Below are 20,145 nucleotides of genomic sequence, written 5' to 3' on the forward strand. Positions count from 1 at the left end.
GGAATAAGCATTATTATGGTATCTATTAAACTTTCGTTGGTATGCTATTTACGTTAAATAATTGGTTGGTAGGCTTACTGTTAAAACTTTAATACAACAAATACCAAACTATTCGTACTGTAAAAGAGTCACATCACCACAAAGTAACAATCTTCTCAAATAAATATCATTAATAATTGAAAGGAAATGAATATAACTTGAAAAAAAAAATTGAAATTATTTTTAATAGATTGGCGGCCATAAAGTAAAGCATACAAAGATCACGTCTGAAAATGAAAGGCCGAAAACACAATACTATATAAAAAAAAACGTAATAAAAACATGTAATATGATAACCTGAGAAAAAAAAAAAACATATACTAATGAAATTTGAAAGCATGATAGTATGTGAATAATGATAACAATCATGATAAGATGGTTTAACTAGATATCGCTCTGTCCTATTAAGAGTCGATATATCTTCGATAATTACATTACTATTATATCATATTTTATTTAATCACGTTATTTAAATACTTTTTCGACCTACCTCTACATGCATAATCGTTAATCTCTCACACCTGATCACTGGATGAACGGAATTACACTAACAAATGGCTACAATTTTGTAATGCACATAGCTCAGGCTTGCAAAATATTTGTGAGTCGAGAAGTCAATAAAAGTAGTTTGAACGATTACACAAGTGGTGGAAAAATTAATAAAAGTTGTGTGTTGCTTAGTGCCCTAAAGAGGTGGTCCAGGAACCAATCAATTAAACAAAATCAAATATAAAACAAAAACAAAAAGTTTGCAACAATTCAAAATCATGTGTGAAGCTTTTAATTAGTCGTAAGTTGCTGTAAGGTTCCCAGTTTTCATACCTAAACCTCCTTTCTAATTCTAATTATTATTATTATTATGTAACTAATTAAAGTAGTAGTACTATATATATTATATTGTGGGGACCCCTCTAAACTTAATGAATTGGCAATTTAGGTTTTGGCCACCATTTTGGAAACTGGCAAGCCATACTGTATATATATATATATAATATAGTACTAATCTCTTTTTAATTTTGTCGCATGTAACGATCTATTCTCACCAATCAAATGTCATCATAATATGCTACAAATTAGTTAAGTTACTAATGCCAATTTTCAAACATAGTTGAAAAAGTCATTTATGAGAATATTGAGGGGGGAAAAAAAGTATTGTACTGTTTTGGGGTTTGGATATATATAGTCTACCTTTTCACATTTTAGAACCTATTAAGGGTTGAATTTTAGCTTGTGTGGATTCCAATCAAACGAAAATGATGGTCTGATTGATCTTATATGTATCTATCTTATCATGCGTTTTTATGAGAGTTGTTTGTATTATCTTATTATATAATAAAAAAGTGTAATAATAAATTGATAATGTTATTATTGACCTTGGTAAATAACTAGTAACAGATATCTAATTATGCTAAATGGTATTAGGTATGTAAGTAACATTATTGTTTGCTTATAAACTTAGGAATTAAGTAATCTTTTTCTAGTTAGAAATATTTGTTGAAAAGTGTATTTAATACACAATGAGTAACTGAAATTGATGGAACCAAAAACTCCATAAAATTAAATAATAATGATAGCCCTCGTTTGTAACGTTTTTGACTTTTGCATGGAAAAGGTAAAAGAAGAAACGGCGTTAGAAACGGAGCCGGTATTGCTCCCCGCAACTCATGCATTCGCCGTTAAAAACAACCTTCTTTCTGATCATAGAAGATTCCACGTCATTTTCGGTAAACTCGCTCCTCTTTATGGTCCCAATATCCACCTTTTTACACCGTGTTCGTTTATAAAGTAAACAAGTATTATTTGATATTTTTAAATGTAGCTTGATAGTGTTAAAAAATTATGTATTTTAGGTCTCAAATTTAATATTATTTATAGAAAAAATAATTTTTTTGAAAAATTAATGAATTATTAGATAAAATTTGATATATTTAGAATACTATATCTCATGAAAAATAATTTTAAATAAGAATGATTATATAATCAATTGAAACTAGAAGAAATCAGTTATGTAAGAGTTATCAACAATTCAAATTTAAAATCTCGTTTAATTTTTACTTTAAGCCACTAATATGTTTGAGCCGCTCCTGATTATTCTAATTAATATAATACATAACTATTATTGAATTAAGAAAGTATATGTTTTAGATATTTGAATAAAGTAAAAGAAAAGAAAAAGATACTTCAAATATAATTTTTTTTAAAAACTACAACCACAAAATCAGAAATTGGTAGACGACGGACTCGTTACTACCAACATAAAAATTTAAATTAATCAATGCTAAAAAAATTATTAGCAACTTGGAAATATATTATTATACACAAATACACTAAAAAGAGATTTGGATTTGGAAGACACGTGAGAATCACACGTGTAAAGTAGCATACATTTTTTTTAAAAAAATAAAAAATTTTGATGTTTTTTTTGGTTGCTAATCAAGACAAAATATGGGAAAAGAATATCAATTACTATTTATGAAAAGTAGTGAAATCTCTCAAAGTGCCACATCATCAAACGCCACGTGTCAATCGTGCAGTGTTGGGCTGCCACGTGTCGTTGACAAGTGTCCACGTGGCACTGCGTCTCATTTGGCCATTCGCGTGCAAGCTGTTGTTGTGATCGTATGTCGACGTATTTGCATATGTATTAAATTTAAAAAAATATATTCATTTACTTAACTATTTTTTTAAAAAAAATTATTTTATTTTATTAGGGAATTTTCTAAATGTATTAAAATGTGAAAAATTTATTAGAGCTACGAGATTTGAAAACTAGGAGAGGATATTTGAATCAAAATCTAACAAATTTATATGCATTTTTTGTATTCAAAACATAATATAAGTTCCGGAAGTTAACCCTAGATAATATAGATCATTATTCTTAAAATGTATAGTCGGCAATTATTAAATCGGCTTAATGAAGTTTATATATTAAATGATCTTATTAAACTAAAAATTAAATATAAGTTCAAGAACTCAATCAGCCTCATTCACTATATTTACATAGTAATTTTAAAATTCAACAAAATATTAAGCTAGATATTCATGATGCAGTCCTTTAACAAATAATTGTATTGTATTTTTCGATGATAGAAATTAAATATGAATTAATAAAGATTAACATAGATATTCATAACTCTATCTCTAACGAACAACTGTATTTGTATCTCTCAATGATAAAAGAGACAAAAGAAGTAACCAAAAACAAAACTACATATTCATGACTAAATCCTCTAACAAATAATTATATTTGGATCTTTCTACAATAAAAGTCTAATAAAAATCAATAAAAAATCAAGCTAGATTATTCATGATTCAATTTCTATAATGAACAACTGTATTTATATCTCTTAGTGGTACAAGTCAAAACATTTTTAATAAACCCTCAAAGTAGATGTTCATGACTCAACCCTCACACAAGCAACTGTATTTTATATCTCTTGATGATAATAAAAGTCGAATAACAACTAAAAAATAATCAAGATAGTTATTCATAGCCCAACCCTCTAGAGAACATCTATATCTATATTTATAATTCTCAATGATAAAAGTAAATAACAATATTTAAGAAAAAATAATCAAGTTAGAATTCATGATTTACCCTCTAACTAAATTATATATTTGTATCTCTGAACGAAAAACTCAAATAAGAATCCACAAATTATCAAAATAGATATTCACAATTACATTCTCCAACTCTACAAAAAGCTCAAAGAAAAAATCAACAAAAATCAAACTACATATTAATAGTAACACCCTTTAACAAACATTTATATTTGTATTGATAAGAGTCAAATAAAGTTTAACAAAAAAAATAAATTAAAAATTTATGACTCAACTTCTCAACCCTCTAACGAGTAACTATATTTGTATTTTTGGACTATAAAATCTAATTTATTCAACTTTTAGCAATTAACAAAAAGCTAAACTACATATTCTTAACTCCAATCTCTAACATATATTCCGATCACAACGTAAAATAAAAAAGAAATAATTTTATTATACGATTTAATTTTTTGACGATTAATAATTTTTATATTTTACTTCATCATTTTAATGATTCAACTAACAACTACATTCATTGTATGTAGACTTTAAACCACAACAAAATCAAATCATTTTTTAACTTAAAAAAAGGATTAACTCATCAAATCACATTTTTAAGAGAAATATGGGGATTTTTGGGCATCTCCTTATTCTCATCTTTTACTCCGACAATTTTCTCACCCATGTTTTACCTTTATAACTTGCTAATTCATCGTATTATTTTACAAGATCTAATACTAAATATTAGTTGATCCGATATTAATGTATTATCAGTAAAATTTAGATAAAAAAGTTACTTTATCTACTCCTAATTATGCTACTAAAGAAAAAGGTTTTCTTGTTTGGCACGTCTTTTTTGGGTTTATCAAATTCAAAACTCTATATATACTTAGGTTTCTTCACCTTAATTTTCCTTCTTCTTTCTTTTTTTCCCTTTCATTTCTTTTATTTTCTCTCTCTATATTTTATTTTCTTAGGGTTTTTCTCTTTTAATTTTCTCTCCACTTCCTGCTGCCGTTTCTTTTTTAAAGGTAGAATCTTTTTCCCTTTATTTTTCTTTTCTTTCTTTATTTTTTTCGAATCTGATGTGAATTTAACTCTTTCTTTTAGGCATTTGAGAATTGGATTTTCAAGATTGATTCTTTCTGATTCAAAGGGGCATGATATTATTAACAGGTACTTGTGGGGTTTATTTTCTTGATTCAAGATTACATTTTTAACTTGTGGGGTTTATTTTCTTGATTCAAGATTACATTTTTAACTTGGGGTTTATTTTCTTGATTCAAGATTACATTTTTGTTAGTTCATCATGTAATGCTGTTTGAATTTTATATTTTTTTAGTACTTTTCATGGGTGCCCTGTTTTATTCTATGTATTTTTTTCCATAGTTGGGCATGCAAAAGGTGAAAACTTTAGCCATTTTTTGTTGTGGGTTTTTTGCTAAAGAAACAAAAAACTCTGTTTTTTTAACCTTTTTTGTGTAAAATTTTCTTTTGGCCATGAAAGGTGTTTCATTTCTGGCTTTCTGCTGAGTTCTATCCTTTTACCCCCTTTTTTTAATGAGTAATTTGATTGGTTGCACTCGGGTCGAGTTTCTTTCGTGAATATATTGTTGTTTGAGTGATTTGTTTATGAGTTATGTACAATTATAAATTTAGTTGTTTGCTTTTATGGATTATTAATAATGGATTTGACAGCACCAAATAGTGAAGGTGGTGTACTTAATTTAGGTTTTTTGTCGTGTAATTTAAATTATTTTATTTTTTGTCGGTTGCTGTATGATTTTGATATATTGATTATGCGTCATTATCAGTTTTTTCGTGGTTTACCCGCGGAAAATGGAACTAAGCAGTGATTAAGCATAACATATTTTTAATAAGTCAGCTTATGATTCTTTGGTTATTAATTAATTCACAGCCTCGTTTGAATTACTAACTGGTCACTGCCTTGTACTGACATCTTTTTCTTGTTATTGATTCAAGTGAATATTGCTTTTTGAGGTCCTTAACTCCTCCTCCTCCGTCTCGATTTACGTAACACTTTTTGGTAATCGAGTGTTAATTCGACTAAATTTCGAAGCTAAATTAGATTGGATCAACTAAATATATAAAATTAAAATTTAGATATTCATAGACTAACCAAAAAGTCGTAAAAGTTAAAAAATTTAATTTTGTTACGTTCATATGATTAAATGATATGCTTATTTTAGAATCTCAAAAAAGGGAAGTGTTAACTACATAAATTGAGACGGAGGTTGGTATTATTTCCTTCTTTTATTTATAATTTTATTGCCTTGTGAGGTCAAACTTGCTCTCTGATCTTAAGTTTATATAGTGTACTTGGGAGTTATCAAGTTTTGATCAAGAATTGGCTTAAATATGTGTTAACAAAGGTTTAATTAAGTTCAATAAGCTCATTAGTATTGAATTTTTTTTTAAAAAAACTTTAATGGTGGGGTTAAAGTAGGTTGTCTTGACATGTAGGTTGGGAAGTCATATCATTTCAAGTACAAAAATGGCATTACTTGAATCAATAGTAATGTTTTTTCCTTTTATTCATTTAATTTTGGTTTGGCTTTCAGATCTGAGATTTTAGTTGGAAAAAGTAAAAAAATCATGTAGGGTAAGTTGAGATGTCAAGTCTTTCAGCTTGACATTGATTACTTTTGAAATGTACTGTTGCTGATAAAAAAAAGGCTTTTGTTCTTTTCTGCTATGATGGAAACCAAAAAACAAAAGTTTGGTGGTATTCCATAAACTATTCACCGAGTTCATCGACTTTGTATCTCTCCTTAGAAGTATTTACCTCTTCATCGACACTAGAAAAGTTAGAATTAAAGAGTTGTGGAAATTGGAACGGAAGTAGTACTAGTATATTAAAATTGGGTTATGAAACTATGACCATAAGCAAAATTTTGAACCCCCCTTACTATTGTATGGTGAAGGGGATTTAATTGATGAGAAACGACTTAGAGCTTAGTGATGTCTTCATAATTAAACCAGACCATTGTATTGTTTCTTGGTGGGGTTCCAAATATAGTCAGTGTGACAAGATCTGATCTTCTTGATGCGTTCTCTGTATATCTTAGCATTTATTTTGAACTCAATTGTGACAGGGAAGTTAAAAAAATCCATCTTCTAGCTGTTGGGAAAGAGTGAATTAATTATTTTTGTAGTTTTCATTCGGTCGCTTTCCATGAGGTACAATAGGAAAGTTGGAAATTTTTGTTTGTTCTGTATGTGAGCTGTAAGCTTAAAAAGTTTAGTGCACCTGGTCCTCTTTCGTATTAACCTTAACTTAGGTTGAAACGAGGAAATAAGATCTCTTGCCCTCTTACAATTTGAATGGAACAAAATGACTTTTTGAAATTTCTTACGTGTAAACATGAAGATAGCCTGTAGAGAAGACATAATAATAATAAATTATGGAAGGCGAGGAAATCATTTCTCCCTAGTGAAGCAGGTAGGTCCTTTAGTAAGTACATTATCAGATAACAAATGCGGTGGCCGATATGGGAATTTAAAGTTAGCAGATTGAGATTTCCACTTTGCCCACTATGCAAACTTAGAGCCTGTTTGGCTCAGCTTAAAAGCTGGTTTTTGACTTATTTAGCTGTTTGGCAATACTCAAAATAACTTATTTTAAGTTAAAAAAAAACTTATTTTAAGCCAAAAGTTAAAAGCTGGGGTAGGGGTGTTTTTTTTATTTAGCTTATAAGCTGTTTTAAGTTGATCACATTTTTATCTTTTTGCTCTTAATATTTTTATACAATCTCCAAATTACCCATATAACCCTAACATTTCTTTCTTCCATTTTTCCCTTTTCACGTTTGACATAACAACTTCAGCACTTTTATCCAAACGCATAACTGCTTATTTTAAAAATAAGTTTCAGTACTTTTAAAAGTACTTTTTTAAAACTGCTTTTATTAAGCCCATCCAAACGGGCCCTTAATAATCAAGAAGACAAATTCTAACAATTTTCTACTACACGTGTACTTTTGTAACTACACTTGTACATTTTCAACTAGACGCGTATATTTTCAACTGTACCGCTACATTTTTATGAGGTAAAGTACCCACACTGATTTGTCCCTAGATATCCGTCTCTGGCTAAATGAATGTGAGGATAAGTTGGTGTAGTTGCACAGTTTGTCTTTTAACTCATGAAAATGTCAATGTATCGTTGAAAATGTACACGTGTAATTGAAAAATGTACATGCGTACATTTTCATGAATTTAGCGTACCTGCTCATCTTCCATATTAACCTTAACTTAGGCTGAAATGAGGAAGTGAGATTTCTTGCTCTCTTCAATTTAATTAGAAGAAAATGACCTTTTCGTACGTGTAATAGTAAAGATCTCTGATAGAAGGACATAAGATTAGTTTTTGTTGGTGAAGGGGCTAGAAAACCATTTCTCCCAACTGAAACAGTAGGCCCTTTAATTTGTACTCCTATAACCTTCCAAGAGGAAAATATGGATTTTGATTTTGTACTATTAATGTGGATATGGGATTTTAAAGTTGGTAGATATAGATTACCACTTTTCCCAATATACAAACTTATTAATTAAAAAGACAAATTTGATAATTTTCAACTGCACGTATACTTCTTCAATTATACGTGTACATTTTCATGAGTTGAAGATAACTGTGCATCCATACCAACTTATTCCCTCATATTCATCTTTGGCAAAATGGATACCTTCCTGTTCACAGTGGTTTTCACTGCTTTTTTACAAAGCAATGTCGAGATTGAAAATGTACACACATAGTTGAAAATGTACACGTGTAGATGAAAAATGAACACGTGTTCATTTTTCATCAGTTGAAAACAACTGTGCACTCAGCCACCCACACCGAATTATCCCCACATATTCGTCTCTAGCTAAATGGATACCTTTCTGTTCACAGTTGTTTTCACTGTTTTCTTCCAAAAGCATTGTCGAGATTAAGATACTTGGAGAGGATCTTCAAAGATTAGTCCTGGTTGATTTTGGTTTCTGCAAAAAAGAAAACAGCTTAATCTTTATGTAGAACAGCTATTGTCCAACATTTTAGCATGAAATGGATTATTATACAAGAGCAGAATAAGGTGTTACTTCAGTTTTCGAGTCTTCTGTTTCTTCAAATGGAAATGCATTTAGTAAAGATTCAAGTTTCTATTTTTTGCCTTTTTTCCTGTTAACATGAAATGATTCCATTTTTTTTTCCTTGCTCTGTAATGGTGATAATTTTTATAAGAGGTTGTATAATGTTTGTTCTGACACATAGCTAACTTGTTTTTCCAGGTAGGAAGACATGGTAGACTCAGCTAATTTTTGAGCCAAAATGTCTTGTTTCTTAGTGTAAATGCAGTGTGGCTCAGGAGATGAGGTACTGCTCAATGAAATTCTGTCCGTCTAATATCAGACAACTAATTTCAGAATCAAATTGCTTGACATTTTGCGATTTCTACAGATTGCAGGAAGCCCGTACTTAATGGAATCCATTCCCAGCAGTAGTGATAAGAAAACTTTGAAGAGGTGGTTTTTCATTGATAAAAGGGTTGGTTAAAAATTCGCTACTCCCAAACATCCACTATAAAGTATCAACTGCATACCTATCAATTGCATAGTCAAACTCTGCCGAATCCATAGTGTTGCAATGGACTTGAATTCGGCACAAGCTTCTCCAGTTCTTACTGATCCTTCACCGTTGAACAAGTCCAGATTGGGAATCCATTCTAGTTTATTTCCTTATTCACAATCTGGGCCTTCATTCTCCACTAGTGTGCTATCAATTCCAAGAAAAAAGCCAGCGAAGCTTGATGATGTTCGATCCAATGGTTGGCTTGATGCAATGAAGTCGTCTTCACCTCCTAGGAAGAAGATTCTGAAGGATGTTAACATTGATGTTTCTTCTGATGATGCTGATGTTACTTACCTTTCTTGGATGGTACGTTAAAACTTTTATCAAATGCACATTTGGCCTATTTAATTCTGTTTTCACCAAAGCTTCGTATTCCTTTTTCCAGATGAAGTATCCATCAGCTCTCAACTGCTTTCAGCAAATTATGAGGCAAGCAAGGAATAAACAGATAGTGATTTTCTTAGATTATGATGGAACTCTTTCTCCTATCGTTGATGACCCTGACCGTGCTTTTATGTCCAATGAGGTACATCGAACTCTCTTATGCGGATACAATGCTTATCTGTAGATGTTCACATAAAAATATATGTTGTGCAGATGCGTTCTGTTGTCAGTAATGTTGCAAAGTATTTTCCAACAGCAATCATCAGTGGGAGAAGACGTGATAAGGTAACTTTTAGCTTAATTAGTACTAATTCAAGTTGTTATCCATGTACATTTTAGATCTCTCTTCATTTGCAGAAGTGACGTATGTTCTTATTGTTACAGGTTTATGAGCTGGTAGGTCTAACAGAACTCTATTATGCCGGTAGCCATGGTATGGACATCATGCTGCCAATCAAGAATACATCGTCTGCTAACGATTCAAATTGTATCAAAGATACTGACCAGCAGGTATTACACTAGCTAACTGCTTTATGAGATTCTCCTTTCATTCATTATTTGTAAACGTTGTATCTTGGTCATCTTCTTATAACTATTTCTGTCCACCCTTTTTTTTTGTGAGCAGGGCAAGGAAGTCAATCTGTTCCAGCCTGCGCGTAAATTTTTATCAATGATTGATGAGGTGCTTTAGAAGTTCTCTCTAGAAGTGTTTTAAACCAGTAGATGAATTCTTGTTTAGGCTTAGGAAAGGTTAAGATATTTTGTAGATGTTAACTTGCTTGACTACGTTGCAGGTTTTTAAAACCCTTGTCGAGAAAACTAAAGACATTAAGGGTGCAAAAGTTGAGCACCATAAGTTTTGTGCCTCTGTACATTACCGTAATGTAGATGAGAATGTGAGTGCCAGCTTTATCTGCTGTTGTTCTATATTGAAAGCTGAAGGTTGCCTATGTTAAAAACAGAACAAATATTTAATGATCTTCATTTTGATCGCAGAGTTGGTCTCTCATTGCACAATATGTCCATGATGTCTTGAAAGACTACCCTCGGCTACGGCTAACTCATGGGCGAAAGGTAACTAACTTGGTGTCACTACTGAAGTCTCTCCGTCTCAAATCTTTGTGAGTGCAACATTATGTTGATGATTAAATCGACGCTATAACACCTTATGTTTTTCCTTTCTTGAATAGGTTTTAGAGGTCCGTCCTGATATTGACTGGGACAAAGGAAAAGCAGTTGAATTTCTGCTGGAATCACTAGGTATGTAGCTCCTTTCCCCTCATCCCTCACCGAATCCCCAAGGGACTAAAGTAAATCGCTGCAGTGAACATAGAATTAGCAAAGTCAGGGTTGTCGAACTGTCCTTTTCAGATTTGTGCATTTGTTAAGAAAATTCATATGTGGAACGATGCAGGTTTTAGTAACCCCAGAGACGTGCTCCCAATATATATTGGAGATGATAGAACAGACGAAGATGCATTCAAGGTGAGTATGCATCTGTATCCGATAACGAAGAAACTGCTTTTCTGTTTGTTATCATAATTTGCTGACTACATTTTCTTTCCCCAGGTATTGAGGGGGAAATATAAAGGATATGGAATTCTTGTTTCAACTACCCCAAAAGAGAGCAATGCATCCTTTTCTCTCAAGGATACTTCACAGGTCTGGCCAACTTTTCGTTTACGGATGTTAAAAAACGTCTTTTCTCTCTGATAAATCATATAATCTAAAGTCATGAAACTCGAATATATGCAGGTGAAAAATTTCTTGGAATGTCTTGCGAAAACGATGGAAGTTGAAGATGATGATATATAAAAAAGCATGAGGAGAGAGCTAAATGGAAATTTCCATAGTGTTAGGTTTATAGAAAATGGGTACTAGGTTTTAAGATTATTTTTTTTATATATGAATAAGCCAAAAGTCATCTCTCAATCTTTGTCTACTGTTTTGTTGAAGGTTCAAATTTTGCAAAGTTCCATTCTTTTGTTACTTTGGTTTTATATTCTTTAGTTTTTATCCTATTTTGGTAATGTAAGGTCTTCAAAGGATGACCTTCTTTTCTCTTGAGTTGGTAGTAGTAATAGGTTGCCCATTATTCTTACAAAAATATGTATTTCTCATGAACACATTTTGTTGTTTTGTATGACTTTCTATGATATTTTCGTGGTGATTTTTAGTGTGAATTTGCATTGACAAAGTGAACTCTATCTCCTCTTATTCAAGTATATTTTTATGCAAAATTTTGAATTTTTCATGTCTGGTTGGTCAATATTTTTCAACGCATTTTTTTTTGGAGAATAAGTTTTTGTTAATAAGAAAAATAACTTTTTGTGGGAAACAAGTTTCATATTTGAACATATATAATCTTCCCCTCAGCTGACATCCTCTATCCTCCTTCGGTTCTTATAATATTTGTCTATATTATACACAAATAGAAAGGATAATTTAATTTTGTCAACACCCTTGATTAAGTGTTGGAGTGTTTTTCAGTAGATCCAGGCCCATTCACGATAATTGGTTTACTTTGTATCAGAGTCGTATATCTGCTCCTTGAGTGAAATTATGGTAAGTACTTATTAAAATACAAGTAGCTAGGCGGAGAATGCGAGGAAAACCATCACTATCATCGTTCTACTTGTGTGATAGTCTATACTATATTATCCTTTCGATGTGCACTATATATTCCTATTTCTGTTTCAATATTTCGAGTAACTACAAAAAAAATTAGCTCTGAATAATTTAGTTTAAGATTCATGTTTGGAAAACACTTTTTATTATATGATTTTTCATAAACTCGAAATTGAGATAAGAATTATATGTGCTTTAATTGAAACATTTGTTTGCAAATAATATGTTTAGTGTCTCAATAATTCTTTTTTCGATTTTTTTCCAAATAAAAATGTCACATTTCTTATTTAACCCATGTAGAGATTAAGTACTAAAGTAATTTTACTAGGATAAGTAGTTAAATATATTCAACTGTTATTTTATTTGACAAGTTATGTATCTAATTAAATAATATCATATAAATTAACACGTATTATAATATTATTTACCAAAAATCACAATAAAAGTTTCTAATTGTTATAAATTCATTGAATGAGTGGATAGTCCATAAGGTTGGTACATGAACAACCATTCATATTCACTAGGTTACATGAACCTTTTTAGATAAGAATGTATCTATTTATTATGATACTTAATATGGTGACCTTTGGAGATTTCTCACTCTATAAATAGGGTTGTTCATTCACTATTGTAATATAGATACATATGAGATTTGCATACACTTGAATAAGAAGAAAGTCTTCTCTTCCATCTTACTCCTCTTGTCTTCATCTCTTTATATTTATATTGCCATGAGCTTGATTTTATAATACTAATGTTATTAATGTTTCCTTTATGGCTTTATCCATTTCGTTGTGCCAAGACAATAGTCCATTTCCCATATTGAACTATACGTTGCGCATAAACAGTTGTACATCCTCGGTTTTTCTCCATTTTCAATATATAAAGCTCGGATTGATTCAATCATCACTCACTCACACACACTCTCTCTCTCTCTCTCTCAGTTGAAAATGTCATCCTCTTTGCATTCTCCGCTATACTCCTCTCTCTCATCTTCCTCAGCTCTCCAGGTATCGCTCTCTCTTTCTCTCTCTATATGTGTGTAATGTTCCTATTTGAACGTTCAATGATTTGTATATGTAATCGAACAGGACAGGAAACTGAGAAATGCAGTTAATTTTGCGAAGCCGAATTTGATTTTCAAGCCTCGCCGGTCGTTTCCTCTAATCCGAGCTTCCGCTGGCTTCTCCTCATCTCTCGATACAGGTACTGCATGATTTTTCGATATGTATAGTCAAATTGGTGAATTTTTCAGTGATTTTGGATGACAAATCAGTGAAATCGGTGAATTGTTTGTAATGATTTTAGGTTTGAGTACTGAATTGGATGCTGTAGCAAATCATAGTGAGATCGTTCCAGATACAGTCATTTTCGATGATTTCGAGAAGTTAGTTGTGTGCTTTTTTTATTTGCTTTGTGTAATCTTCTATGAGCGATATTCATTTGATGTGTGTATATTTGTTTGTTGCTTCTCGGATTTATAGATTTCCTCCAACTGCTGGTACTGTAAGCTCTTCTCTGCTCTTAGGCATATGTGGTCTACCTGATACAAAATTTAAGGTAATTATTAGGAGTAGTAACTATTAGAAATACTATGAAATATACACTTTTTTATACTTATAAATCAAGTAGATATCATGAGAAGACAGAGTGAAAAATTAAGAATATGATCCAAATAGATACTGATTTGATTTTGTGCTGACCGAAGTGCATATATTGGATGTAGAGTGCTGTAGACAGAGCTTTATCAGATTCTGAGTGTTATGGATTGGAGAGTTCTGATCTTCAGATGTCTTGTTTCTTCAACAAGGTTGGTGCCTTTATTATGTTAGCTAAGTGTACTATAGTGTATTTGTAGTCAAATGATTGTGTTAACTATTGTTTGTTGTGATAATAGGCTTTAGCACACGTTGGTGGTGATCTAGCAAAGCTTGTGCCTGGTCGAGTTTCTACTGAAGTGGATGCTCGCCTCGCATACGACACACATGGCATTGTGCGAAAGGTAGTAATGAAAATCAGTATCAGTAATTCAGTATTTGTTAGGAGGAGCTGATGGAACCTATGTTCAATGGGTTCAAATGAACATAATATGTTCAATATGAATAAACCACTAAAATTTCAACAAATTCTAAATTCTAACCACATTGTATTGGAAGTCCAATAAGTTCAGTACTGATAATATAAAAGGTTGAACCAGTCAAGTATAAATTTTTTATCTGCCTCTGCATTAGGATTCATCTGTTTAGGGCTGGTCTTTTCCCAGGCGTTGACCAGGCAATTTAATAATGAGAATTTAGTACATATTTGACACAGTATATAATTATAACAGTTCAAATTAGTGTTTCCTTTGTCTGTATATATAATTATAACAGTTCATATTAGTGTTTCCTTTGTCTGTATCATAATACAAGGAAATATACATTCATAAGACTCTTGAACAAAGTCTCAGTTTCTGATTTATGATAACAAACCAACACAAACTTCTATATGGAGGTTTTTTTTCAAAAGAAGCTCTCAGTTTTTGGGTTCTACGAGCATAAAATTGTGAAGTTGAAAGAAATTACTTGATCGAAACTGATGAATTAATGGAATAAATGGCAAGGATCCTCCACCTTCAACTATAAGGTTGAGGGTACATGTCACCAAGGGAGCAAATGTGGCAGCAATCACTATTGGCTGCTTGTTAACGGGGCTTTGCTGACATGGGTGGACATTACAGTAGCTGGATAAATAATGAAAAACATTACTTGTTGGAAAATTTGTTAGCCATGAGATGGCCCTCGATTCCACTTTGTTCTACTTAGTCATTGATAGAGAATCAACAACGTTTTCCTCAGGTGTTGATCTATTTAATATTTATATCTATATCATTTGATGGTTTAGAAATTGCTACAATTCTCTCCATCCCATTGATGGTGGTAGGACTTTTATCTACATTTTACTGAGGTAGAGTGCTTGGAATATCCGATACATAGATGATAAACATGAGAAATTGAATCAATCCTCTTACTGCTTGCTAACCTGCAAGTTGGTGGTTGTTTGAGAAATATGATAACTCTTATTTCCCTCTCTTTAGCTTAGAACCTTCCTTGTTAGTGGGAAGTTGTAAAATATACTAAATCCTGGGTTAGTTCTCTCTCTCACTATCTATATGTCGCAGTACTAGTGTTGTCTTATCTTTTTACTTTTTATCCAGTAAATGTATCATACTATCGATTTTAAGTTCCCTCTTTTAATTTGAGCACAGTTATTAAGATACTAGATTAGTAGTTAAGGTTTTGTTGTGTTTGAAATAAATGGTTCCTCAATAAAGCTGACTTTTTCAATATTCGTTTTTTCTTAAGGAAAATGCGGCTTCTGCATTTTTCTCTCTGTTTTTTTTTTCACAAGTGTTGAAGAATGTAGTGAAAAAAAAGCTTCTTTTCTTCAAGAAAAATCAACCCAATTTATTCAGCTTTAACCTCAGCTTAAAGTTTTACTCTTAAAATACCAGAAGATCAAAATCACCAATGGCTGCATATACATGCCCGATTGTAGGAAATGGTCTAAATGGTTAGCTATAAAAATGTTATTTGATGTTTTTGAAATGTAAAATCACATCCTGTCACCACCATATCACATTCTTTATCTTTCTCATGGAATTTCCTTCCTTTTTCTTTTGGCTAGTATTTGAGCGGTTTCAACTTAACTTGCAGGTGCATGACCTTTTGAAAGCCTATACCGAAATTGAAGTGCCTCCAGAAAGATTGCTGTTCAAAATTCCTGCAACTTGGCAAGTGAGTGCCATAAGACAATTATAATTGTTTAAAACTCATGTAGAACAGCTCATGTTGAATCTAACTGTGCCTCTGAAAGTTCTGAATTCTGATTCTTCTGAAGGGTTATCCTTTCTCATTTGTCAGTGTTTATCTTTCTTGTAGGGAATTGAGGCATCAAGGGTGCTCGAAGCTGAAGGTATACAGACACATTTGACATTTGTTTACAGGTATTAACTTTCACACACAGATTGACAAGAGCTCATGTTCATGTTCCGTGTATGGCACTAATTTTTCATCACCTTCTTCCCCTGCCACCTCCTCCTTCCATAGCATGTCTATTAAATTAGACCATACATTATTCTTTATGGACAGTGGAAACCTATAATTATTTTGGTTTGCATTGTGCATACTCCTTTGTTAGCATGTTATTTAATTCATTATTGATGAGAGTTTTGTGCTGGTCATTAATTCTATAGAGCTGTGAATGGAGATAATTCTCATGTGTGCTCTATATACTCTTACAGTTACTTAGATTTTATTTTTAGACAAACTCTTTGTAATTGTTGTTCTTCACTTTGTTTGGGTTCATGTAGCATATACTTTGTTGTGATCTTGACTTTACATGAGAAAAAGGAAAATTGGTTCAAGTCCTGATGCATGCCTAAGCTTTACCAAGTATGTTGTTTTGATATACTGCTCCCTCACTCTTTCTGTAATATAGACATGTTTCTTAAAAAAGTTTCTCCTCCATTCAAAGTCAACATGCAGTATATAATGTAGGTGAGAGCTTGGAATTTTCTTGTCTTATCTAATTCTATAAGAAACTTTTGTCATGACTTCTCAGCTTTTGTCAAGCTGCTGCTGCTGCTCAAGCTGGTGCTTCTGTCATTCAGATTTTTGTTGGTCGCCTGAGGGTAAATTCTTTTTTCTTATAAGAAGTTGTGTTGTTTGGATTTCTTTAATACTGTTGGCATGATATTTATCTCTATTTTCAGGATTGGTCTCGCAATCACACTGGTGACTCTGAAGTTGAAAGTGCTCTTAGAAGAGGAGAAGACCCAGGGTTGGCTTTGGTCAGTTTTACCACCTTCTTCCTCTTATTTTTTTCCCCAAATGCATAATTATTCCTTCAGGATTTAAATATTATAGGGGGCTTGGATGCTTTACTAAATTTGACTAGTTTTCAAATCTAGATGGTTTGAGAATAACATATTTATATATAAAACATAGGAGCTCGTAACCATATCACAAAATATGGACATGTATGTTGTTTTACCATAGCAGCTGTAGAACCCAAGCTAGATATCTCTCTGTTTTGCTCCTCATGAATACCTGAATGCCTCCTTAGATTTCGTTTTGTATTGATCAATTGTATTTTTGATGTTATTATGCCATGTTGTCATTGGATTCTCCCATCTTTGGACGACAATCCTGGAACTGAGATATTATGAGCCTTTCCTTGTATGACTTTCCCCGGACATCTTGCAAGTGCTGAGTGTTCTTTGCACCTTTTCAGGTAACAAAAACTTATAACTACATCCACAAGTATGGGCACAAAACAAAGCTGATGGCTGCTGCAGTACGGAACAAGCAGGATGTCTTCAACCTTTTGGGGTAATTTTGACTTACTTAGAACCCGTAAATGCTTTGTTGTGTCTGATCTGGTCCATATGTGGTGCTTATAACTTTTTTAACCACTTCAGGGTTGATTACATTATTACCCCACTGAAGGTATTGCAGTCTCTTAAAGAATCTGTGACCCTACCTGATGAGAAGTACTCATTTACAAGAAGATTATCTCCACAGTCAGCAGCTGCCTTCAATTTCACTCAAGATGAGGTATGGTCTCAAATCCATCTCTTTATCTTTCATTCTCATGAGCCTTTTTCCAATTGACAAAAGGAAATCATGGGACATCATTTGATGGGAAAGCAAAATGGATCTGATAGAAATCATGTCCTGAAACTTGTTGAGGTTAATCCCAAAGAGAAATAAGTAGCAGAATGGTCTTTGCTGCCTGTGAAATTTACGAATTACTCCATCTGTTTCATTTTATCTTTTTATGTGCAAATTTGGCTGAGCTTGAAGTTTAACATGACATGTTCTTATAAGGGAGTATCATCAATGGTAAAATGAGGATGTACATTTCTTTCACCCAGTCCAATTACAAATGCGTGTGGTGTCATCGTGTTTATTTATATTATAAGAAAAACATAAAAGGATGTGATATTAAGATTTGAAGGAAAATTTAAATCAAGACTGGTGAAAAAGAAGAGAGAAGAAATTGAGTGTAAGAGATGTGGGGGATTCAGGCAAGAGGCAGGAAAGGGGCTTAGTGCGTGTTGGAAATGATGCTTTCGGGGGGTGGAGGGGCAAATATTGTAACTCTCTTGCGCTCTAGCTTAAAAGAAAAACAGAAAGGTTGAGGAGGAGTGTTTCTCCTCATAAGTATTTTGAGGTGTTAACATTGTTTTATTTGAATTTGTATCTGCAACTTGTTAGAAATTCTATATTCTCAGTGCAATTTAGTTTTAATAAAATCAGTTTCAAAAAAATTAGATTGAATACACTCATCAGTTGCTGATATGCTATTCTATTTCAGCTTCAAAAGTGGGATCAGTATAGCTTTTCCTCGGCTATGGGTCCTGCATCAGTGGAGCTCCTCACTATTGGACTGGATGGGTATATTAATCAGGCTAAGCGGGTTGAAGAGTTGTTTGGCAAGATATGGCCACCACCAAATGTATGAAAAGTGCAACATGCAACTGCAGGATGTTTGTGTTTTCGTGAAATGATATATGTTAGCTTTTCTTAGTTTTTTAACCTTGAACAGAGTCTTGAACCCACCTACCATCAAGGCTTAAGTGGAGTTTCACACACTGTGTGGGTTTACTTCTCACTGTCCTTCCCGGCATCTTCACTGAAAAGAAACTTTTAAGAACTCATCTAGCTTTTCGGGTTCCTTTTCTTGTATTTCTTCCAATATTAATGTTTGAATAGTGGCCAGGTACTACTCTGATGATGTTTAATAGCTTTGGCATTTTCATACATTTCATTGGAAATCCACCTTATTTTTGAAACAGTCTTCATGTAATTAGTTCCCAAAATACCCAGTTTCAAATTTCTACGTAGCAACAGGAACACAAGTATTGGAGGAATCTTGGTTTATGCTTACATTAAAGGGCAAAAACGTTACTACAAGAAATTGGGTAAAATATTTACCCTCTTACATCAAATCAATCATGTTGAGCAAATTAACTAGAGAATTTTTGTAACTTAATTTTTTTGAGACCTAGAGCTTCACCTTGGTGTTATCTAAATCCAACGACACTAGAAGTTCTGGAATGAAATTGTATCCAGGAGCCACAGCCTTCAATTCGCATAATCCATCTGCAGTTGTTTCCATAATGATTTATATCATAAGGATCAATGTCCATAATAATTGAGATTCCACCTATGATCATAATTCGTATCATGTCACTTAAAAGTTAATATGGATGTGTCCTAATAACAAGAAGATCAAATAATTTTTTTAAATCGAAAAATCTATATCTAGAGAAAAAATAACAACAAAGGAATACAAGAAAACAGGTTGATCGCAGATTTTGCTTTTGATGAAAAATTGTATCCCTTATACAAATTCGGCATCAATCTCATGAGTAAAACAAATCATAGAAAATACAAAACAGAAATTAAAATAATTATCATCCACTGGTATATTGATCTAAATTAAGAACCAGACGCCAAATTGATGTGGATCCAATTTTATTGCAGTAAATGCATGTGAAAAATCTCATTGTCACCATGTGAACTAGGTAAATAATTCCAAATTGGTTTCATGTGGAAGCATGGACAGTTACATTATTATAATTTATAATTAATCAATTCAATGTATCTAATGTATTTCATCTCTCCTATAGGCTAACATACACTAATATGATTGATTTTAACATATGGTCCATCAGACAAAACAGCATTATTAAACATTACCCTATAGAACCTTGTTGCAACTCATTACATGTGGTCAAGCACATGCTTTTTACTGATTTTTTTTTGTTGTTGTTGTTCCAGGATGTATTTTTTTGTACACTTGGCCCAATTTCATTAGGAGAAGATGCAATTGGATCCTATTTTTTTTTTATATATATTTTGTTGTATTAT

The 20,145-nt window shown here is 32.3% G+C and overlaps 2 protein-coding genes across 3 annotated transcripts; both read left to right on the forward strand.

Moving 5' to 3' along the window:
- Nucleotides 1-4,198: 4,198 nt before the first annotated feature.
- LOC101247646 (probable trehalose-phosphate phosphatase F) lies at nucleotides 4,199-11,781 on the forward strand. 2 transcript variants are annotated; one of them, XM_004245691.5, is made up of 14 exons: nucleotides 4,199-4,613; nucleotides 4,693-4,758; nucleotides 8,875-8,959; nucleotides 9,044-9,520; nucleotides 9,600-9,740; nucleotides 9,812-9,883; nucleotides 9,983-10,108; nucleotides 10,224-10,280; nucleotides 10,393-10,494; nucleotides 10,595-10,672; nucleotides 10,789-10,858; nucleotides 11,013-11,083; nucleotides 11,168-11,260; nucleotides 11,354-11,781. In XM_004245691.5, the coding sequence occupies exons 4-14, from the start codon at nucleotides 9,230-9,232 to the stop codon at nucleotides 11,411-11,413; spliced, it is 1,161 nt and encodes a 386-aa protein (XP_004245739.1). In that variant the 5' UTR covers nucleotides 4,199-4,613; nucleotides 4,693-4,758; nucleotides 8,875-8,959; nucleotides 9,044-9,229; the 3' UTR covers nucleotides 11,414-11,781. The 2 variants fall into 2 exon arrangements, with proteins under 2 accessions (XP_004245739.1, XP_010325469.1); XM_010327167.4 differs by lacking the exons at nucleotides 4,199-4,613; nucleotides 4,693-4,758 and adding an exon at nucleotides 8,552-8,678.
- A 1,236-nt stretch (nucleotides 11,782-13,017) lies between these two features.
- Nucleotides 13,018-19,065, forward strand: LOC543811 (transaldolase ToTAL2). Its single transcript, NM_001247147.2, has 13 exons — nucleotides 13,018-13,236; nucleotides 13,318-13,432; nucleotides 13,535-13,613; nucleotides 13,711-13,786; nucleotides 13,953-14,036; nucleotides 14,124-14,228; nucleotides 15,922-16,002; nucleotides 16,147-16,211; nucleotides 16,829-16,898; nucleotides 16,980-17,057; nucleotides 17,501-17,598; nucleotides 17,688-17,823; nucleotides 18,587-19,065. The coding sequence occupies exons 1-13, from the start codon at nucleotides 13,177-13,179 to the stop codon at nucleotides 18,731-18,733; spliced, it is 1,194 nt and encodes a 397-aa protein (NP_001234076.2). The 5' UTR covers nucleotides 13,018-13,176; the 3' UTR covers nucleotides 18,734-19,065.
- Nucleotides 19,066-20,145: the final 1,080 nt, after the last annotated feature.

The sequence above is a fragment of the Solanum lycopersicum genome, chromosome 8, assembly GCF_036512215.1.
Source record: "Solanum lycopersicum chromosome 8, SLM_r2.1".
Classification (NCBI taxonomy): Eukaryota; Viridiplantae; Streptophyta; class Magnoliopsida; order Solanales; family Solanaceae; genus Solanum; species Solanum lycopersicum.

Bases quoted from the DNA above. Each gene is read 5' to 3' on its own strand.
- LOC101247646 (XM_004245691.5), top strand. From the start codon at position 9,230: ATGGACTTGAATTCGGCACAAGCTTCTCCAGTTCTTACTGATCCTTCA. The intron at 9,741-9,811 runs GTACATCGAACT...TATGTTGTGCAG, and splicing joins GTGCTTTTATGTCCAATGAG to ATGCGTTCTGTTGTCAGTAA. The intron at 9,884-9,982 runs GTAACTTTTAGC...TTATTGTTACAG, and splicing joins GTGGGAGAAGACGTGATAAG to GTTTATGAGCTGGTAGGTCT.
- LOC543811 (NM_001247147.2), top strand. From the start codon at position 13,177: ATGTCATCCTCTTTGCATTCTCCGCTATACTCCTCTCTCTCATCTTCC. The intron at 14,229-15,921 runs GTAGTAATGAAA...CTTAACTTGCAG, and splicing joins CACATGGCATTGTGCGAAAG to GTGCATGACCTTTTGAAAGC. The intron at 16,212-16,828 runs GTATTAACTTTC...ATGACTTCTCAG, and splicing joins CATTTGACATTTGTTTACAG to CTTTTGTCAAGCTGCTGCTG.